The 18378-nt window shown below is 58.3% G+C and overlaps 1 protein-coding gene across 1 annotated transcript; it reads right to left on the bottom strand.

The window, feature by feature from the left end:
- Positions 1-19: 19 nt before the first annotated feature.
- Positions 20-15093, bottom strand: TBX10 (T-box transcription factor 10; the record flags this gene model as incomplete). The annotated part of the gene is given in 19 exon segments (XM_082629320.1): positions 20-244; positions 248-369; positions 804-926; positions 929-1094; positions 1096-1179; positions 1456-1543; positions 1545-1606; positions 2598-2769; positions 3123-3224; positions 3319-3586; positions 9824-9898; positions 11245-11343; positions 11544-11621; positions 11758-11837; positions 12139-12264; positions 13244-13367; positions 13468-13502; positions 14031-14083; positions 14947-15093. Coding segments are annotated over 19 exon segments (2169 nt in total). The 3' UTR covers positions 20-79.
- Between the last annotated feature and the right edge of the window lie 3285 nt (positions 15094-18378).

The following is an 18378-nucleotide window of genomic DNA, read 5'->3' as shown; positions in this document are numbered from 1 at the left end:
GGGGAGGATGTCTCTGCAGAGGGGAGGCTGAAGAGGCGGGGCCCCAGGGTAAGAGGACTCTGTCCACAGGGCCCTACCATCACTGCGGGTCCTGGCCAGGCCCCAGGCACACTGCAGTGCGGGAGAGGAGCCCCAGCCCAGCTGGGAAGGGGAGGCCCCCCTGATCCCTGTCAGCCTGGATATTGGGTAGGGGGTATGGTGTCGGTCGGGCCCTTGGGATTCGGAGGGGGCTTGAGACTCCAGGTTACAGGCCCTGGTAGGTGAGGGGCTGGTAGGTGGCTGAGGCCAGCAGAGCCTCAGGGGGAGCCAGCAGCTGATGGTGGAGCCTGGCAGGGATCCTGGAGGTGAAGGCTGGAGCTTTGTTGGGGTCTGAGGGAGGAAATGGTGTGAGTGGGCCCCAGACCTCCACTCACACCTTCAGCCTTCCTTCCCCCTTCCCTGCCCCGCCCACCCCAAGTTGCCCGCCGCTTAGCCTTTGCGCTTGCTCTTCCCTCTGCCTGGAATTTCTTCCCCACCTTCTCCCTCTGTCCAAACCCTTCCCAGTCCTCCAAGGCCCAGCTCGGGAACCACCTCCTCCAGGAAGTCTCCCCGACCCCCCTGCCCCTGCTCTCAGCACCTTGTCCCGGCCCTGTTCTCTCTGCTGTGGGTCCCAAATTGTCTCAGAAATCTCTGCCTCCCCCTCTCCGTCCACACAGATGCCCAGGGAGCTTGCTGAGCATGCTGAAGCCCCTTCCTGGGGGCGCCGTGGCCCTGTCCACTACGCAGGCTCTGGTCCCACTGTGTCTGTGGGCCTGGGGCCTGACCTTTCTCCTGCTCTGTGAAGCCCTTCAGCAGGCAGGGGCGGAGGCTGCTGCGACTCCGGGTCGGGACACTGAGCAGGGGCCGTGGAGATATAGGCCTGAAGGTGGGGCAAGCAGGAATGGGACGGGGGTCAAGATGGAGAACGCAGGCCAAGGGTCATGGTCAGAGTCAGACAGCGGGACCCCAGGACAAGCCAGTGGGCGTGACCCTGAAAGAAGGGTCGGAGGCCTTAGGAGATGCCTGGGGATAGGGATGGAGTGAGAGGGTGGGTTAGGGCAGCTGGGCGGGACTGTCAGGGGCCAGACGGTGCCAGGAGTCCGGGTCACTCTCCCTAAAGCCCTTGGCAAAAGGGTTGCTGGCTATTTTCAGCTGGGTGATCTGCAGAGAAGAAAGGGTAGTTATGGGCCAGCCCTGAGCTGAGGAAAGGCTGTGGGCCCCAGGCTCGGCCACCCTCTCCTCCCTGGACCACCCCGTCCCCAGTCTGGAGGTCCTGGGCATGAAGGCAGGGGAAGGACTGTGGGTAGATGCCCACTGAATCCGGGAAGGAGAGAAGGGCAGGGGTCTGTGTGCCTGTGGGACCTAAGAGCCTGGCGCCTCAGTTTCCCCCCTGTGAGGTGGGCTGGCAGCTGCCTCACGAGCTGTGGCCTGACCCACCCGGCGGTTCTGATATGCCGTCACGGCCGTGAACTGGGTCTCTGTGAAGATGAAGGACTTGAAGTTCTGCGCGTAGCGCTCGCTGTCTGCGTGGGTCCACGAAGACCACATGGAAGCGCGGCTGGTAGCGGTGCATGGGGCTGAGAATGATCTGCGGGGGGTGCGGGAAGGGTGGGGCAGCCGCAAACCCTCTCTGAGGCTGAAGCCCTTCTTCCAGGGCCCGCTGCCCCCATCTGATAGTGGCAGTGCCGGGTCTGAACTTGAGAGTCTGCAGTTCCGTATCAAAGGCCCCTTTGTCGGAGCATTCAGGCTGCTTGGTGTCTCTCACTCCCACGCCCCAGATGTCTCGGAACTATCCAGGATCTGACCACCTTTCCCACCCCACTGGCTCCACCCCGCCCGGCCACCGTCATCTTTCTCCTGGATTTCCTCAGCTGCTTCCTGGCTGCACTCCCGTCACACAGCAGCCCCAGTGAGTCAGCTCAGAGCCCTCCTGTGGCTCCCGAGCTACACAGAGTGAAGACCAGAATCCTCTCCACAGCCAACTGGCCCTGAAGAGCAGTGCTGGATGCCCCTAGGATCCCTTTCCCTCCCACTGCCCCTCTGAGCTCCACCCCAGCCAAACGGGAGTCTCCTCACAGCTTCCTCAACTCCCCAGCATTCTCCAGCCTCAGGGCCTTTGCACTTGCTGTTCCCTCTGCCTGCAACGGCTCCCCCTTCTATATGCACAGGCTCCCTCCTCCACTTCCATCAGACCCCTCTTCAAATAGCGCCTCAGCTGCTTCCTGAGCCCCCTGAACTCAACCACCTCCGTCTCAGCCCCGCTCCCTGTTTCCTTTTTCTCCTGGCATTTATCACCCTTTTGCCATCTCGATTCTTTGCATACCATCTGCCTGGAACCCCAGGAGGCGAGCCCCCATGAGTGCAGGGATCTTTGTCTGTTTGACACGGTGTCAGTGGTGCCGGGTTCCTGCACCTATGTGGGCCTGGCCTACCCGCCTGGCAGTCTCTGCTCTCCGACCCCGGGCCAGGTGAACTCGGGCACCAAAGGCCCAGCCAGCCCTGGCTCAGGCTTCATCACAATCAGGCCCCAGTGTCCCCTGCCCTGGCCCAAGCGCTCCCCACTGTGGCCTGGGCCTCACGTGGCCGTTGTCGTCCAGCAGGTTGTTGGTCAGCTTGAGCTTGTCGAAGGACACAATCTGGCGCATCCACTGTGTGCCCTTGGCCGGCGAGTCGGGGTGGAAGTGCACGCGGCCAGGTGTGGTTGGGTCCGCCTTGCCTGCCACCAGCCAGGCTGAGCTATGGAAGGCATACCTGGGGACAGAGCAAGGTGACGAGGGCGCCCTGACTGCAGCCCATGGCACCTCATCTGCTGCCCCCACCCGGAGCCAAGACTGACAGGGCATCTCTCCTACTGCCCATGCACTGGCCCCGTCGGCACATGAACCGGAGGCTCCACAGTACTGTCTGGCCTGGGTTCACCGTGGCTGCATCTGCTGCCCTGGGCTAGCCCACCCTACCTGCCCAGGTGTGCCCACTGCTGTCCAGGATGGGCCACCCCCGACACTGCTCCAACTGGCCCCTGCCTCCCTCAGGGTGCTGGTGGGGGTCTACTTCCCTGACCAAGTGCCTGAGGTCTGAGCTGTGACCCCTAGCCAGGCCCAGACCTGTATCTCTTGTCATCCAAAGGCACGAAGTCCGTGAGCAGGGCGTAGTCAGCCAGCGTGTCCATGCCCAGGATCTTCACCTGGAAGGTGGGGAACATCCTCCTGCAGGAGGGGGTGTTCAGCAGCCCGACTGTGGTTCCGGCCTGCCCCCAACTCCCGCCACCGCCCCGCCACCCCCCCCCACCACTGCTCATACCTGCCTGCCTTGGTGACCATCATCTCTGTGCCCAGCTGGTTGAATTCCTCCCACACAGCCTTCATCTCCAGCTGAACCATCACACCAGACACATGTGGGTTCTTAGGGCCCTGCTCTGTGGGCTCAGCCATGGCTTGGGCCCCTGTGGAGCTGGTGGAAGGGCCTGATGGTAACAAGGAGTCCAGCTGAGGCTCCCAGCTGGAGCTCGTCATGGGCAAAGGGTAGGTCTCCGAGGGGGCAAATACCCCGAGGCCAGCAGAGAGGAAGGCTGGAGAGAGAGGACGGAGTGTGGGCCCCTGTTCACCTCACCCACCCCCACTCCACCCAGCCAGCCTTCATCTTTCAGGCTGCACCTAGATGCCTCTTCTTCCAGGAAGCTCTCCCTGACTGCCAGGCCTGTTTTCCCACAGGATCCCCAACTCGGCATCACTTCATGAGGTAAATGCTCACTTAAAGCTCCTGGAGACCAGAGACAGGACCTGTCAGTCTCCCTAGGGAATCTTTGAGCCATCAAGAGGCCGAGTGGCCTTGAGCAAATTGTTTCACCTCCCAGAGCCTCAGCTTCCACATATGTCACAAACAGTTCTTAATATCTGCCTTATAGGGCTGATGTGAGGATTTGTGAGGACACTTACGAGCCTGGCACACAGTAGGCCCTTCATAAAGGACATCTGTTACGGATGACGTGACACGTGGGGTCATGGAGGTGCGGGGTCTTTCTCAGCTCTGGGGAGACCTGGCTGCCTTGTGCTGCTTAAGGAATACTGAGCTGAAGGAGATCCCCGAATTACCACGAACAACTCTTACCCATCTCTGACCCCAAAAACTGGCCCAAATCCTGCCTCCAGAAGCTGGTTCTAACATCTTTCTGCTCTGGCCTCCTCACTTTTTTCTAAGGAGCCCACCTTTTTTTTTTTTTTAATTAAACCTATTTTAATTTATTTATTTATTTTTGCTGTGTTGGGTCTTTGTTTCTGTGCAAGGGCTTTCTCTAGTCGTGGCAAGCGGGGGCCACTCTTCATGGCGGTGCGTGGGCCTCTCACTATCGCGGCCTCTCTTGTTGCGGAGCACAGGCTCCAGACGCGCAGGCTCAGTAGTTGTGGCTCATGGGCCTAGTTGCTCCGCGACATGTGGGATCTGCCCAGACCAGGGCTCGAACCTGTGTCCCCTGCATTAGCAGGCAGATTCTCAACCACTGCGCCACCAGGGAAGGCCTGGAGCCCACCTTTTGATCTGCAGTCCTGGCACAAGGCTTGGCCAAAAGCTTTGCCACAGCTCCACCCTTCTGATTAAAAAAAAAAAATCCTAACTATTGATACAACGAGATACTACTTTACAGCCACAGGGATGGCTATTACCAAAATCCAAAACAATAACAAAAACAAGAAATGAAACATTACAAGTGTTGGCGAGGATGTGGAGAAATTGGAACTCTCGTGCATTGCTGGTGGAATCTAAAATGGTGTAAACCCTGTGGAAAACTCCTGACAGTCCTTCAAAATATTAAAGATAGAATTACCATAGGATCCAGCAGTTTCACTCCTAGGTATAAACCCAAAAGAATCCAGAGCAGGGACCCAAACAGATATGTGTACATCGGGGTTCATAGCAGCATTGTTCACAATAGCTAAAATGTGGAAGAAACCCTGGTGTCCATCGATGGATGAATGGATACACAGAATGTGTCTATACGGACAATGGAATATTATTCAGCCTTTAAAAGGAAGGAAATTGTGCCACAGGCCACAACGTGGATGATTCTTGAGGATGTTACACTAAGTGAAACAAGTCAGTCACAAAACTACTGTGTGATTCCACTCATGAGAGGTGCCTAAAGTAGTCAAATTCATAGAAGTAGGACGGTGGTTGCTAGGGACAGGGGGAGGGGAAGGGGAGTTAATGTTTAACGGGGACAGAGTTTCAGTTTTGCAAGATGCACAAAGTTCTGGAGACGGATGGCGGTGGTGGTTGCACAACAGTATGAATGTACTTAATGCCACTGAACACTTAAAGATGGTGAAAATGATCATTTTTATGTTACGTATATTTTAACACAATTACAATTTTAAAACTAGGAAAAATATCCTGAAAAACAAACTGTTAGTTTCTAGCAGCCCCATAAGGGGCTGAGGACCTGGTAAAACCATGAGATCCTCTGGGCAGAGGTAGAATTTTGGTGTTGGATGGATGGATGCATGGACGGATAGATAGATGGGTAGAGGGAGGTTCCTTGGATGGTATAGCGTGTGATGTGCTGGCCAGAGTCAGTGCACAGTAGGTGCCTGGTGAGAGTGTGGGGCTCCGGGCCCATGGCCCCATCCTTAGCAGCCCTGAGAGCCACGTGTGAGAAGTGGCACCTCACTAAAGCCCCTGGGAGTTCTGTAGTCTGGAGGTGGGTGGGTCTCACTGAGAGGGGCATGAAGGTGGATGGGCTAATGTCCCCTACCACCTGGACCAGGCCATCACATGGGCAACTGCCCATCACCCAGCTGTCCTGCTGGAGCATGTACATCATCCAGGTAACCGATGCCAGCCTCCAGGGTCCATGGTGATGTGTCCCAAGTCGGGGAGGCTCATGGCTTTGCTGGGCCTGGGGGCTTCACAGGCTGGTTACTGGCTTTCAAGTCTTCTACAAGCCTACACCCTGCCCATCCCAGTCAATGTGCCACCCCTGAGCACCCTCCATAACTCTGGGCAGGGGCCTGTCCTCTGCCCAGCTCCTCTAAAAGCCAGCACTTCTTGGGGTCAGGAGTTGACAGTTTCCCACCAGCAAGAAGTCAGGTTTGGAGGGGAAGTTAGAGGCTCCTTGTCCAGCCCCCCCACCAACCTTGATCCTCAAGGGGTGAGGCCCAGAGATGGGCGGGGCCAGGCCCAAGGTCACCCACGTCTGATAAGGCTTTCACCTCCCAGAAATGACTGTGTCTCCCTGCCTGTCAGCACCCCTATATTTGCACTTGGGTGGCTGTGAGCCCATCGACCCCGCCCTGGGGGATCTGAGGCCTCAGTTTGGGGTGCCCCTGCCCCATGCTCTTGCCCAGGCCCTGGGTCCAGTGGGTTTTCCTTGGTCCCCACGTCCAGTCCCTACCCCCCACCCCACTCACCCCAGAGCCTGAGCCCACCCATGAGGCTCTCTTGGCTGCCCGCCCCTTACCCGCCATGGGGACAGCCGGGCTTCCGGCTCCTGGAGAAGGGCGGCTCAGCTGGGGTCCCTGCCTGTCCCACCTGTGGTCAGTGCCTCCCGGTCTCCCGGTCCATTCAGCAGCACGGCTCAGCTCTCGGGCCCTCACTCAGTCCCCAGTCTCCTGGAAGGACTGGCCTTCCCTCCTCGACCGCCCAGGTCTTGGTTCTCCACCCAAGCCAGGCACCTAGTCTCTGCAGGCAGGACCCTGGCTCTGGGGTGTGCAGAGCCCCTTCTCCAAGCCACCCTCACACTGGACTGTGCAAGGCACCTGGCTGGGCTGGTCCAGCTCCAGGCGCGATGCCGTGGGGGAGGAGGACAGGTGGGAAGGCTCTGACGTGGCAAAGCCTCCTCTCCCTCTCCCGATCCCCCCTCCCGACGTCCTCCCTTCCCCAGCTAGGAGCCCACCAGCCATTCCTGATCAATGGGCCCAGGCACAAGGCAGGGGCCAATGTCGAGGACAGGCTGGGTGATCTGCAGGGGTCCTCGCCTGGTTGACTGGAGGAGCCGGGGCTGACAGGGCCTCGGGGAGGTCAGGGGGCTGCGGTGGTGGCAGGAGCATGGAGGGCTGAATGGCAGAGGCGAAGCTCTCTCCCCAGGACCCAGACACCTGACCTGGGGCTGCTGGAGTGGAATCACCAGGGAGCTTGAGCAGGAAAGGCAAAGGGGCAGCAGCCGCAAGTACTAGCAGAGGCAGAGCTCCAGGACTGGATGGCAGGAAGCCATGTCCTCCTGACCGCTTGGCCCGATGAGCTATGCAACGCTGGCAAGACATCTCCGTGCCTCAGTTTCCCCAACTGAACTAAGTGCATAATCGCTTCTGCCTGGGATGGGCTGGCCCAGCCTGGGGGGCAGTAAGCTGTCCCCATCCTGGTTGACGGTGCCTACACAGTCCCCACAGGGGGGCACGCTGGCCCAGGTCAGAGGCCTCTGTGGTATGTCCTGACCAGACACCTTCCCCAGGTGGCCCCTGCCTGTCTGGGGCTGTGCATTCAGGGAACACACAGATCTCCAGTCAGGAAGGCAGAGGAAGGGGGTTCCCCGAAGCTGGTGTCTGCCATGTGGTGTAAGGAGGGTCATGGGGCTAGACCCCGGTTAGCCCTCTCCAGGAGGGAGCATCGCAGGCTAGCCCCCAGGCCGGAGCACTAGGTGAGTGCACACCGAGCTGGGCGTGCTCGACTGGGGTCCCCAAAGGCGGCTGGACCCCCACACCTCCTCCAGAGTCTGGCACTGGGAACAAGGGGTTGGCAGAGGCCATACCTAACAGGGGGCAGAGAGGGGCTGCTCCTCTCGAGGGTGACACCCTGGACCCTCCCAGAGCCACATGTCGCATGTCGGGGGCAGACCTCTCCTCCCTTCAGCTCAGGGAGGCCTGCTGCTTCCACCCCCTGTGCCCCCGGTCCCTGCCTGCCAGGCTGGGAGGAATCCCTCGGGGAGAGCCTGGGCCGACCCCTGGCATAGACCCACGGCCAGCTTTGGGAGGAAGGCTGCACCAGCACTGGGGTCTGCTGCTGGGCAAGATGGGGGAGAGTTCTCTGCGCCTGTGATGGAGGGTCCCAGCAGCTCCCAGGTGCCACCCTGTCCCAAGATGCACAGTGGGGCAGGTGAGAAGTAGGCAGATGATGGAGGGGTTTGGGGGATCTGCACCAGTCCTAGTGGCTCCCCCTCAGCCCGGACTCCCAGGGGTCCGGGGTTCTACCGGCGCCTGATGTGTGTGTGTGCTTGCACATGCCTTTGGTCTGTGTGATGGGACACCCCCCTATACACACACATGCTCATGCGTACGTGGGCACACTCACATGTCAGCCCAAATGCATAAACGAACTCAAGACCTGATGACCTGCCACCACTCCTGTGCACATGTGCACAAGCTCCTCTTACACACACACACACACACACACACACACACCACGCACACAGGCACGCGTCCTCCCCGGCCAGTCTGCCCTCCCTGCCGGAGGCGCCTGCTGGCCCCCTGCCCCCTCATGCATCTTGCCTGCCAGCCTGTCCCTGGTGCCCCCATATCCTTCACACCTTCTCATCTCGCTGCTCCATAGCAGAAGTCAGCGTGGCAGCTGTGCCCGCGGGGAGATGGATGAGCCAGGCGGCGGGCGTGTAGAGGGGCCAGAGAGCGATGCCTGGAGGGGACGGAGCTCTGGGCTCCACCAGCCCCGCTGTCAGGCAGGAGCATGCTCTCAGCACGGGGGCGGGGTGGGGTGCGGGCCCGGGGGGTGGAGCATGGAAAGTGTGAGGCTCTGTCCAGGCCCCATCCCACCCCATCCAGTTCAGCCCTGCTGTGGACACCCTGCAGAGAGTGCCTGGGGCAGGACTGAGGGGACCCCAGCCGCAGACCCTGTGCCCGCTCCCTCCCCGACGCTGACTTCTTGTCCTGGGTGGTGCAGGAGACTTCCGCCTGCCCTACCTGCACTTCCTCCCTGCATCCCTGTGCCTGGATGGCTGTCCTGGGTGGGGAGAGTCTTGTCGAGCTGCACCCCTTCCCCAGCCTTGACGCCCCCTGAGCCCCCATGAGCCCTGAGCTCATTACACACCTGGAAATGCACATCTGGGCTGTGTCACCAGCCACATATGGATCCCCCTGGAAGAATGCCCAAGGTACTGAGGCTCTCAGAAACACACGTGTGTGCAGACACACACACACACACACAACCACGGAGCACCTGGGGCAGGCACACGCCTGGACAGCCACACACACGGGCACACAGAGATCGACTTTCTGGCTCTGGGAACGCAGAGGGGTTGGAGCTCTCCTCTGGGTCATGGCCTCCTCTGGAAGCCCCTCTGCTGGCCCCAGGACAGTATTTCTCCAAGTTCCCCCCAACACACACACACACACTATGGGATCTTCCCCCTGGGCACTGATGAAAAAGCGTGGGCACAGAGACAGCCATCCCCGGCCCCAGTACACACAGAATGTCCAGGACCACCCTGAGCCAGACCTGCCCCAGATCCTGAGGTCACAGAGAGGGGCCATGCAGGTGAGAGAACATGAACCACGGACCCCTGGACATCTTCCATTTTATAGAATGGGAAACTGAGGCAGGGAGGTGTGGGGATATGGCAAGAAACATGGTACACAGTGGGTGGCAAAGGGGGGGCCCTGGGCTCGAGATTGTGCCCCACGACCCCCTGTTCAGAAGGGAGGGCTGAGGCCGGGCAGGTGTGGCCTGGATCAGGAACCCTGGCGGCGGGAGGCCAGTGTGGGCAGGGCAGGCACGGAGAACGTGAGCCTCTCAGTCTGGAGGAAGGCAATGCCCTCCTCATAGTAGGCAAGCTCATTGATGAACACAGGGTCCATGGGGGACTCACCCTCATACAGCACGTCCTCGCCGCTGAAATCTGGAAGATGGGTGCGCCAGGCCGCAGTGGCTCGAAGTCTCTGTCCTGGAAGAAGAGCCAAGAGCCAAGGTTGCTGGGGCCGACCTCTGCCCTGGCCTCAGTGCGGGCGACCCCAGCAGGGACTGCCTAAGAGATGCCCCTCACTTATGGCCCTGCCCACTTGCTCCTTCACTTCCTCGATCGACGCAACAGGGTGTCTGCTGAGATGCCAACTGGCTCTGTGTCTAGAAATGGAGACACCAGTCGCCTTAGAAAGACACTTGTCATTGTGGAAGTATACCCTAGTGGTTACGGGCACAGATAGTGAAGCCTGCGTTCAAAGCCTTGCTAGCTGTGTGACCTTGAGCAAGTCACTTAACCTCTCTGTTCCTCAGCTTCCCCATCTGTAAAATAGGGATTATTCTATCTCCTCCTATTATCCTGAAGTCTAAATTAAACAGCTAATAGTGCTTAAAACAGTGCCTGACACATAGTGAATATAATATAAGCTTATTAAATAAATTTTTAAATTGTGGGAGAAATCACTCAAAATGACTTTATTCAGCAGCCACGAGGAAGATGGGCCTCTAGCCCTAAACACTGAAAGGATGGTGCCCCCTCTACCATAATGTTGTTACAAGTAAAATAACACCTCAAAATAAAACATGAAGCTGTAATAAGAGCCCACAAAGACTCATTATGAGGGAGGGTGCTCTGGATGGTCAGGGCTTTGCGGTGGGTCGGGGAGGGCCGGTGTCAACAGAGCTGATGGCTCTCTCTGAAGCTCCTCCCACCTCTGAAGGCCAGGTTGAGGGGCTTGGGAAACAGGTACTAAGCAGGCTAGGACCCCGCCGCCCGGGACTGCAGGACATAAAAGGCCACTGGAGGGCATGGGCACTGCTCAACAGCGACCCCATGTGGCAGCAAGTAGAGCAGCAGCTGGTGGGCCGCCCATTCTTCCCCACCTCCTTTTCGCTAGGTGTAGAAGCAGGATTACCCCATTCCTGTGACAACGAGGAAACGGAGGCCTGGAGATGGAGATGCTGGACTCCCTGCTAACGTGCATAGGGATGCTCGTGGAATTAATTGGAAGGGCTTAATTAAAGAGAGGGTTCTGTATTTGCACCTCTAAGCAGGTGAATTGGGTCCTGCCTCTCCACATCCCCTCCCTTCCTCCGCCTTCAGCAGCCAGGGAGGCGTGTCCAGGATGTTGAGGAGCCCCCTCCTGCTCTCCGCAGGCGTTGTGAGGATCACTGTGGCCCCGAGTGCCAGGCCTGCGTGTGGGGTTCCCCGGGAGGCAGTAGGGGCGGGCATGGGGGGCCCAGCCTCCTGTCCTGCTCCTGATTCTGAGGTGCTGATGACCCACCCTGAGGGAGGCACCTGTGATCCCTCCCTCTGGGCCTCAGGCTCACCTGACACCCCAAAGCTGTGACCCTGGAGTCTCAAACACCCGCAGCTGAGGATGCACGGTGCCGGCCAGGTCCCCGGCCTCGGTGCGTGGGAAGGCCACGCTGCTCACGGTTCCATATGCTTCCATCTCCATGCCTGTGCAGGAGGCTGGGTCTGTGAGCCCGTCCCTCCCTCCAGGCCCAGGGCAGAGTGGGCAGTGGGGAGCCTGGCTCCTTGGTCCCGGGGCCACGCCCTCTCCTCTCTGGGCCTTAGTTTCCCAGCAAGACCCCGGGGGTCTCTTGAACAGCTCGATGAAGTCTACAGCTGCGGCCACCAGGACCCTCATCCTGGTGAAAAGGTTGGCCCGCAGCACCCTTGGGGCCGGGGCGCAGCTCCAGGGCTGAGGACCGAGAAGGGAGGGGTCAGGCGACGCCCGAGAGAGGGGGCTCTCCAGACCTCAGGCCCCGACCCCGCCCATCGTCTGGCCCCGCCCTTCCAGGGCCCGCCCACTTCTGAGGTCGCCACCTACCCTTTACGTTCTTGTTCGCGGTGTGCTCGCTCTAACTCTCCTCTCCCCGCCGCTGGTGCCGTATGACCCGGCCGGGAGCTCAGGGCTCTGCAGCCGGGGGTTGGGAGGGGCGGGTCAGGGCCCCAGGCTACTCGGGAGTGGAAGATGAGGTGGGAGTGCGGTGAGCGGGGAGAGCCTGGAGGGAGCTCTCGCCTCCCTCTGCCCTCCTGTGGGGAGGGGAGAGAGGGACCACAGGGCCCGGAGTACCGCAGGCCCCGGGGACTGAAGCCCAGAAGAGGTGGCCGGGCAGGGCCTCTGTGCCCTTCCCCCCTCCCCTGCTGTGTACTCTGGGAGGCTAGGGCCACCTGTAGGTGGTGGCACAGGTGCATGGCATAAACGTTGTAGGTGCCTTCCATGTAAGGCCGTGGTGTTGTGGAGGTCTGGGATAAGTAGAAGGCCGCCCGAGGTCTTGGGCCCCAGCAGCTGGTTCAGGTCTCTGGCCCTTGACACCTCGTGTGGGTCATCCGCGTTGGCCCTGGCATTTCAGGGGCGAAAACGTAGTGTCAGCCCCTGACAGTCTCCGTCAGTGATCAGAGGGTCAGAGTGTGTGAGTGGTGTGGGGGAGGGCAGCCTTGTGCTGCCCGACAGGAGTGAAGCCCCTGAGACCCTGCAGGAGGGACAGAGCAGCTCAGGGGCTCATGTGGATGCCGGCCCCCTTGCACGGCCCCAAACCCTCGGCCTGGCCCTGCCCACCCGCCTCATCAGCTCTCAGCCGGCCACACCTCCAAGCACTGTGCTGGTCTCGCCTTCAGGCCTCATACCTGCTGGGCCCTTCCCTGAAACTCCTCTCCTCTCCACCTGGTTAACTTATACTCACCCTTTGGGGCTTGGCTGAGATCCCGCCTCCTTCCGGAAGCCTTCCCTGACTGCCCTTGACCAAGTTAGATGCTTCGTGTAGCCCCCACCCCTGCATTTAGCCTCCTGGTTTGTGTTCGCTGAGTCCTTTCTCTGTCTCTGTCCTTTCTCTGTCCTTAGTAAGCTGAGGACAGTGCTTCAGTCCTATTCCCCATTCTCTCACCTGAGCTGGCCTGAGATGAGGCTCAGAGATGGGGCTCGGCCAGTATCCACTGAAGTAAGGTATAAACAGTGGTTGTGTAAACGCAGCCTGTGGGGAGCTGATCTGAGGCAAGCCTGGGGTCTGGGGAACCCAGAAGAGGCCCCGTCTCAGCCTGGGCTCCGGAAGGGCTTCCTGGAGGAGGTGACATCAATCTGAATTTCTCTAAACTGAAAAGGGAGGAATGGGCATCACAGGCAGAAGGGTGCCTCCTGCCGGGTGGAGGGACTGGACCAGCTTAGCAGGTGGGGGCCCTTGGCAGCCCTGCACTTGGCAGCCCTCCAGGGCTCTCTCTGGGGGAGTAGTCTTCATCCCAGGCTTTAAAGAGTCCCTACAAGCAATTTCCCAAAGCCTGTGCAGCTCCCCAGCGGGAGCTGTAGCAGCAGGGCAGGATGCTCACCTGAGGAAGGACCCGGTGAAGGCATGACTGAGGTCATGGCCCACGTAGCGGCAGCAGGTGGCTGAGGCCACCGGGTTGGCCAGCAGCACAGGCATGGTGGAGAGGCTGAGTCTCTGCACCTCCCCTGGGACCCGCAGCCAGTGCCAGGCCAGATAGGCGCTAGCTGTCTCATTGCCGTGAGTGGCCCTGGTCACTGCCACGTGGTGCAGGGCCTCTCAGGGCACCAGCAGCCAGCACATCGCCGTGTGGGGTGGCGCACCTGGTGGGTGGACCCGCTTAGGCAACCCTGGCACCAGCACAACACCCAGTGCTTAGAGCTGGGCTGGTGGTGGTGAGCTCCCTGAGGCCTGAGGAGCCCAAGCCAGGCGGGGCAGTTGCTTGTCCAAAGCCGCAGCTGGATGTTAGCTCAGCGGTGTCCCCCCTGCACCTCCAGTGGCCCAGGTTGGTCCCTCCGTTGGCCCCCTTCCCTTGAGGGTAAGCATTGCCCTCCCCTGCCTTTCTCTGAGGAGATCATTTCTCTGCTCCCTTTGGAGAGAAGGACTTTCTTTCTCCCAAGTTGAGAAAAGGGGCCCAGACTTGGGAAGATGGATTCACCAAGGCACACTCCCTCTAGCAAGAGGGCCGTGCTCCCATTTTATAGATGGGGAAACCGGGCACAGCAGGGGAAGTGGACAGTGTCACAGGAGCTGGCTGTGGAGTGTCAGGTTCCAGGCGACTCCCATTCCTTCCTGCCCCTCCCCCATGCTCCTCTGAGCTGGTGCAGGGGCCTTAGGGAAGGGGTGGTTACCTGTTAACGCAGGTCTCAGCTGCCTGGGCCACCAGAGCTGGGATGTGCACCTCCTGGAACAATGGGTATTTATGGGCCAGGAGATCCCTGGGCAGGAAGTGTCTGTGCTGAGTTGGTGGAGAGCAGGGGGCAGGAGTGGGTGATGGGCTGAGGTCCACCCAGAGGTCAGTAGTGCTGGGGTCTCCCTGCCTGCCTCTACCTCACACTGTTGCTTGCTGCTGCCATGGTCCATTGAGTCCACGTCCTGCGGCCAGGCCCCTGCTCTTGCCCTTGGTCCCTCTTCTGGGAATCTCAACATCCCCGCCTCCTGGGGCCAGCTGGGCCTCCCGCTGGGGAGCTGCACAAGGCTTTGGGAAATTGCTTGTAGGGGCTCTTTAAAGCCTGGGATGAAGACTACTCCCCGAGAGAGCGCCCTGGAGGGCTGCCAAGTGCAGGCCGTTCATTGCCCAGGTGTCCAGCCAAGGGAGGGCAGGCCTGGAATCCACCACTGGCTGAGCCATGGGCCACCACCAGTCCAGGCCACTACAAGTTGCCTGTTGAGACGGTGCCTTGGTGGCCACCCAGATGAGGAATGTCCCCCTCCCTCCATCCCTTCAGCAACATGCTTCTGTCCCTGCAGCCCTCAGAGGGCCAGGGTCACTCCTGGGTCACCCTTTACCCTAAAGGGCTATGAGCTGTGCGGTCCCAGCTTTACAGCTCTTTGATGCTTTAAAGAATTTCAAAATATTTCATTGTTTTTGATCGTTTTCAGGGACAGGTATGACTCAAATGATTCAACTTGCTTTGTTTTGGAAATGACCCTCAGATCCATTTTATAGATGTGGAAACTGAGGATCAGATAGGATGTCCAAGGGTACCCAGGACACTAGAGGCAGAACTGGAATTGGAACCTGGGGGGTGTCCAATCTGAGCGCACTCTCCTCTTGCTGCTCTCAAGGGACAAGGGGGGAAGCATGAAGACGAAGTCCCCTGCACGTGGCCCCAAGTCCTGTCCTTTCCCCAGGAGCCGAGGGCGGTCCAGTGGTCCCTGAGGAGAGAGGCACTGCTGGGCAGTGACCGTCATGTCACCAGTGCCTACTGTGTGCCAGCACTGGGGCCCTGAAGCTGGGCCTCCCCCAGGCGTCTTGTCCCAGGCCTTCTTCACGACCAGGCTGAGTCCTCCCAGGGGGTATCAGCCCTGCTCCAGAACCAGGCCCAGCAGCTGGGGCTCCCTCCAGGCCAGCCCTCTTTGCAGCTGCTCGTGAGGGCTGGGCTCACCCTGCACTTTCCTGCTCTCCTGCTCACCCTCATAGGTGGAGCTGTGGGACCTGTCAGGCCTGCTGGTACCTCAGGAGGGTAGCTGGGGGGGTGGGGTCACTGAATCTTCATGGGCAACGGCCCTGGCGTCATTCGCTCTGTTCGTGGGGCTGGACCTGGGCTCTGGGAGGTTGAGTGACTCGGCCGATCCCCTGGCCAGGGGTGGTGGAGCGAGTCAGTGGGGTGTCTGCCTCCCTCTGGGTCCCTGCTCCCCGCTCTGCTCAGGGTGGGGGCCTCGAGGCCCTGCTTTCTAAGGCAGAAGCCGCAGTCTTTGAGAGGCCCTCCCAGGCTGCCGGGATTCTGCTGATTCTCTCGGTGCTGGGCCTCTTGGGAAGGAAGGAAGGGTCTGAGCAGCAGCCCTGGCTATCTGGGGGGTCGCAGGAGACCAGAATGCTTCCTGCCAGGAGGTGGTGGGCCCCCAGCTCTGGGGAGGACAGCCTTAGGGGGTCCTGGAAAGTCTCACTTCCCCTGGCTGGGGTCCAGCGTCCCCGTCTTAGAAGATATATATATATATATTTTTTTTTTTTAATTTATTTATTTTTTAAATTGAAGTATAGTTGATTTACAATATTGTGTTATAAATATATATTCTTTTTTAAATTCTTTTGATTTTTAAATTAATTCTTCATTATAGGTTATTACAAGATATTGAATATAGTTCCCTGTGCTATACAATAGGACCTTGTTTTTTATTTTATATATGGTTGTATGTATATGTTAATCCCATACTCCTAATTTATCCCTCCCCCACTTCCTCTTTGGTGACCATAAATTTGTGTGTTTTTTTAGTTTTTGTTTTAAATTTATTTATTTATTTAGGCTGTGCTGGGTCTTAGTTGCGGCATGCGAACTCTTAGTTGCGGCATACATGCAGGATTTAGTTCCCCAACCAGGGATCGAACCTGGGCCCTCTGCATTGAGAGCACGGAGTCTTAAACACTGGACCACCAGGGAAGTTCCCATAAATTTGTTTTCTATGTCTGTGAATCTGCTTCTGTTTTGTAAATAAGTTCATTTGTACTAATTTTTATTTTTATTTATTTATTATTATTTTTTTTTTTGCAGTACGTGGGCCTCTCACTGTTGTGGCCTCTCCCGTTGCGGAGCACAGGCTCCGGACGCGCAGGCCCAGCGGCCATGGCTCACGGGCCCAGCTGCTCCGCGGCATGAGGGATCTTCCCGGACCGGGGCACGAACCCGTGTCCCCTGCATCGGCAGGCAGACCCTCAACCACCGCGCCACCAGGGAAGCCCCTGTACTAATTTTTAGATTCCACATATGAGTGATATCATAATATTTGTCTTCGCTGACTTACTTCACTTCGTGTGATAATCTCTAGGTCCATCCATGTTGCTGCAAATGGCATTATTTCATTCTTTTTATGGCTGAGTAATATTCCATTGTACATTTGTACATTACATTGTACATTCCTTATCCATTCATCTGTCGTTGGACATTTAGGTTGCTTCCATGTCTTGGCTATTGTAAATAATACCACTACAAACATTGGGGTGCATATATTAGTTTGAATTAAAGTTTTCTCCAGATATATGCCCAGGAGTGGGATTGCTACATCATATGGTCACTCTATGTTTAGTTTCTTTAAGTAATCTCCATACTGTTCTCCATAGTGGCCGCACTGATTTATATTCCCACAAAAAGAATAGGAGGCTCCCCTTTTCTCCACACCCTCAGAAAGTGTTTATAGAACGGAAGGGCATCTGGGAGCCGGGGCAAGAGCTCCCAGGAACAGCAGCCCCCAATCCCAACTGAGTGTGCAAGCTCGTGCGTGTGTGCGCTGGTGTCTGTGTGTCTGAGGATTTGTGTATTCATGTCTGTGCTGTGTGTACCAACGTGTGTGCGAGCCACAGCAGTGAGAACAGTCTGGAGGTGGGCCTGCTGAGTCACACCTCTGAGCCCCAGGAAGTAGAGGGGACCCCCAGCCCCCACTGGCTCTGACACCCCTCCCTGACAAGCTGTGTGACTTGGGGAGTCAGTGCCCTCTCTGGGCCTTGGCTCCTGCCTGTGAAATGGGAATGAGGCTCCCTCCTGGGTCCAGGCAGCTGTGAGGAGTGAGGGAGCAAAGGGGCAAGTGCAAGCTTGGAGAACGGACACATGCACAGCAGACCCTGGCCTGATGGAGGGCAGAGGCATCGTGAGTATCCAAAGGTCCAACTTCTTCACTGCAGTTGAGGAACTGAGGCCCAGAGAGGGGTCAGAACCTGAAACATCCCACAAAATTGTAAGTCGTGGCTCAGGAGAGCCACGTGACCTGGGAGCCACACCCAAGGGCCACTGTCCAGTGGCTTTGGTTTTTGTTGTTGCTGCTGCTGTTTTTGGCCACGCCGCGACATGCGGAATCTTAGTTCCCCAACCAGGGATCAAACCTGCGCCCCTTGCAGTGGAAGCATGGAGTCTTAACCACTGGACTTCCAGGGAAGTCCCTGTCCAGGGGCTTTGGAGCCCCTGCCTGACCCTCTACCATCCTGACCGGGTTCTGAGTCCCACTTTGGCCTCTGCTCACCCCCTCCTGTCTGCCTTTCACAGCGCCCTCATATCAGGTGTTCCTTTATGCCCCCCAGGACCACCCTGCCCACTCCTTCTTGCTGGCCTAGTGTCCTGGGGTGGGGGTGTGAGGAGGACTCACCCCATACTGTTGTTTTTCTTAATGACCCACTCTGGACTGTGACCTGTTCCCAGAGTGGAACCAGCATCTAAGGGACCCTGGGACCACCCCCAAGCCTTGGGACAGCAGCATGCCATGATTGCTAGACAAGCAGAGGCTGCTATCACAAAAACTGTGACTGTGACAGAGCCCCGGGAAGCTCTGGGATGTGTGTGGCCAGCGGCACCTCTGCAGCCAGGGCCTCTGCCCAATGCTGGCTTAACTTACATGAGAGTCTGGACTCTACTATGTCCGGGGTGGGGGCCCCTGGGCCCCAGACACATATGAGCCCATTAACACTCACACCAACTGTAAGAGGTAGGTGGGAACCCCAGTCTACAAGATTGGGCTTATTCTCCTTTTCACTGTCCATGGAAATAATATGCC

The sequence above is a fragment of the Mesoplodon mirus genome (assembly GCF_964341445.2).
Source record: "Mesoplodon mirus genome assembly, chromosome: 7".
NCBI classification, from domain to species: domain Eukaryota; kingdom Metazoa; phylum Chordata; class Mammalia; order Artiodactyla; family Ziphiidae; genus Mesoplodon; species Mesoplodon mirus.
The sequence above is the reverse complement of the archived record's forward strand: the minus strand, read 5'-3'. Positions and strand labels throughout refer to the sequence as shown.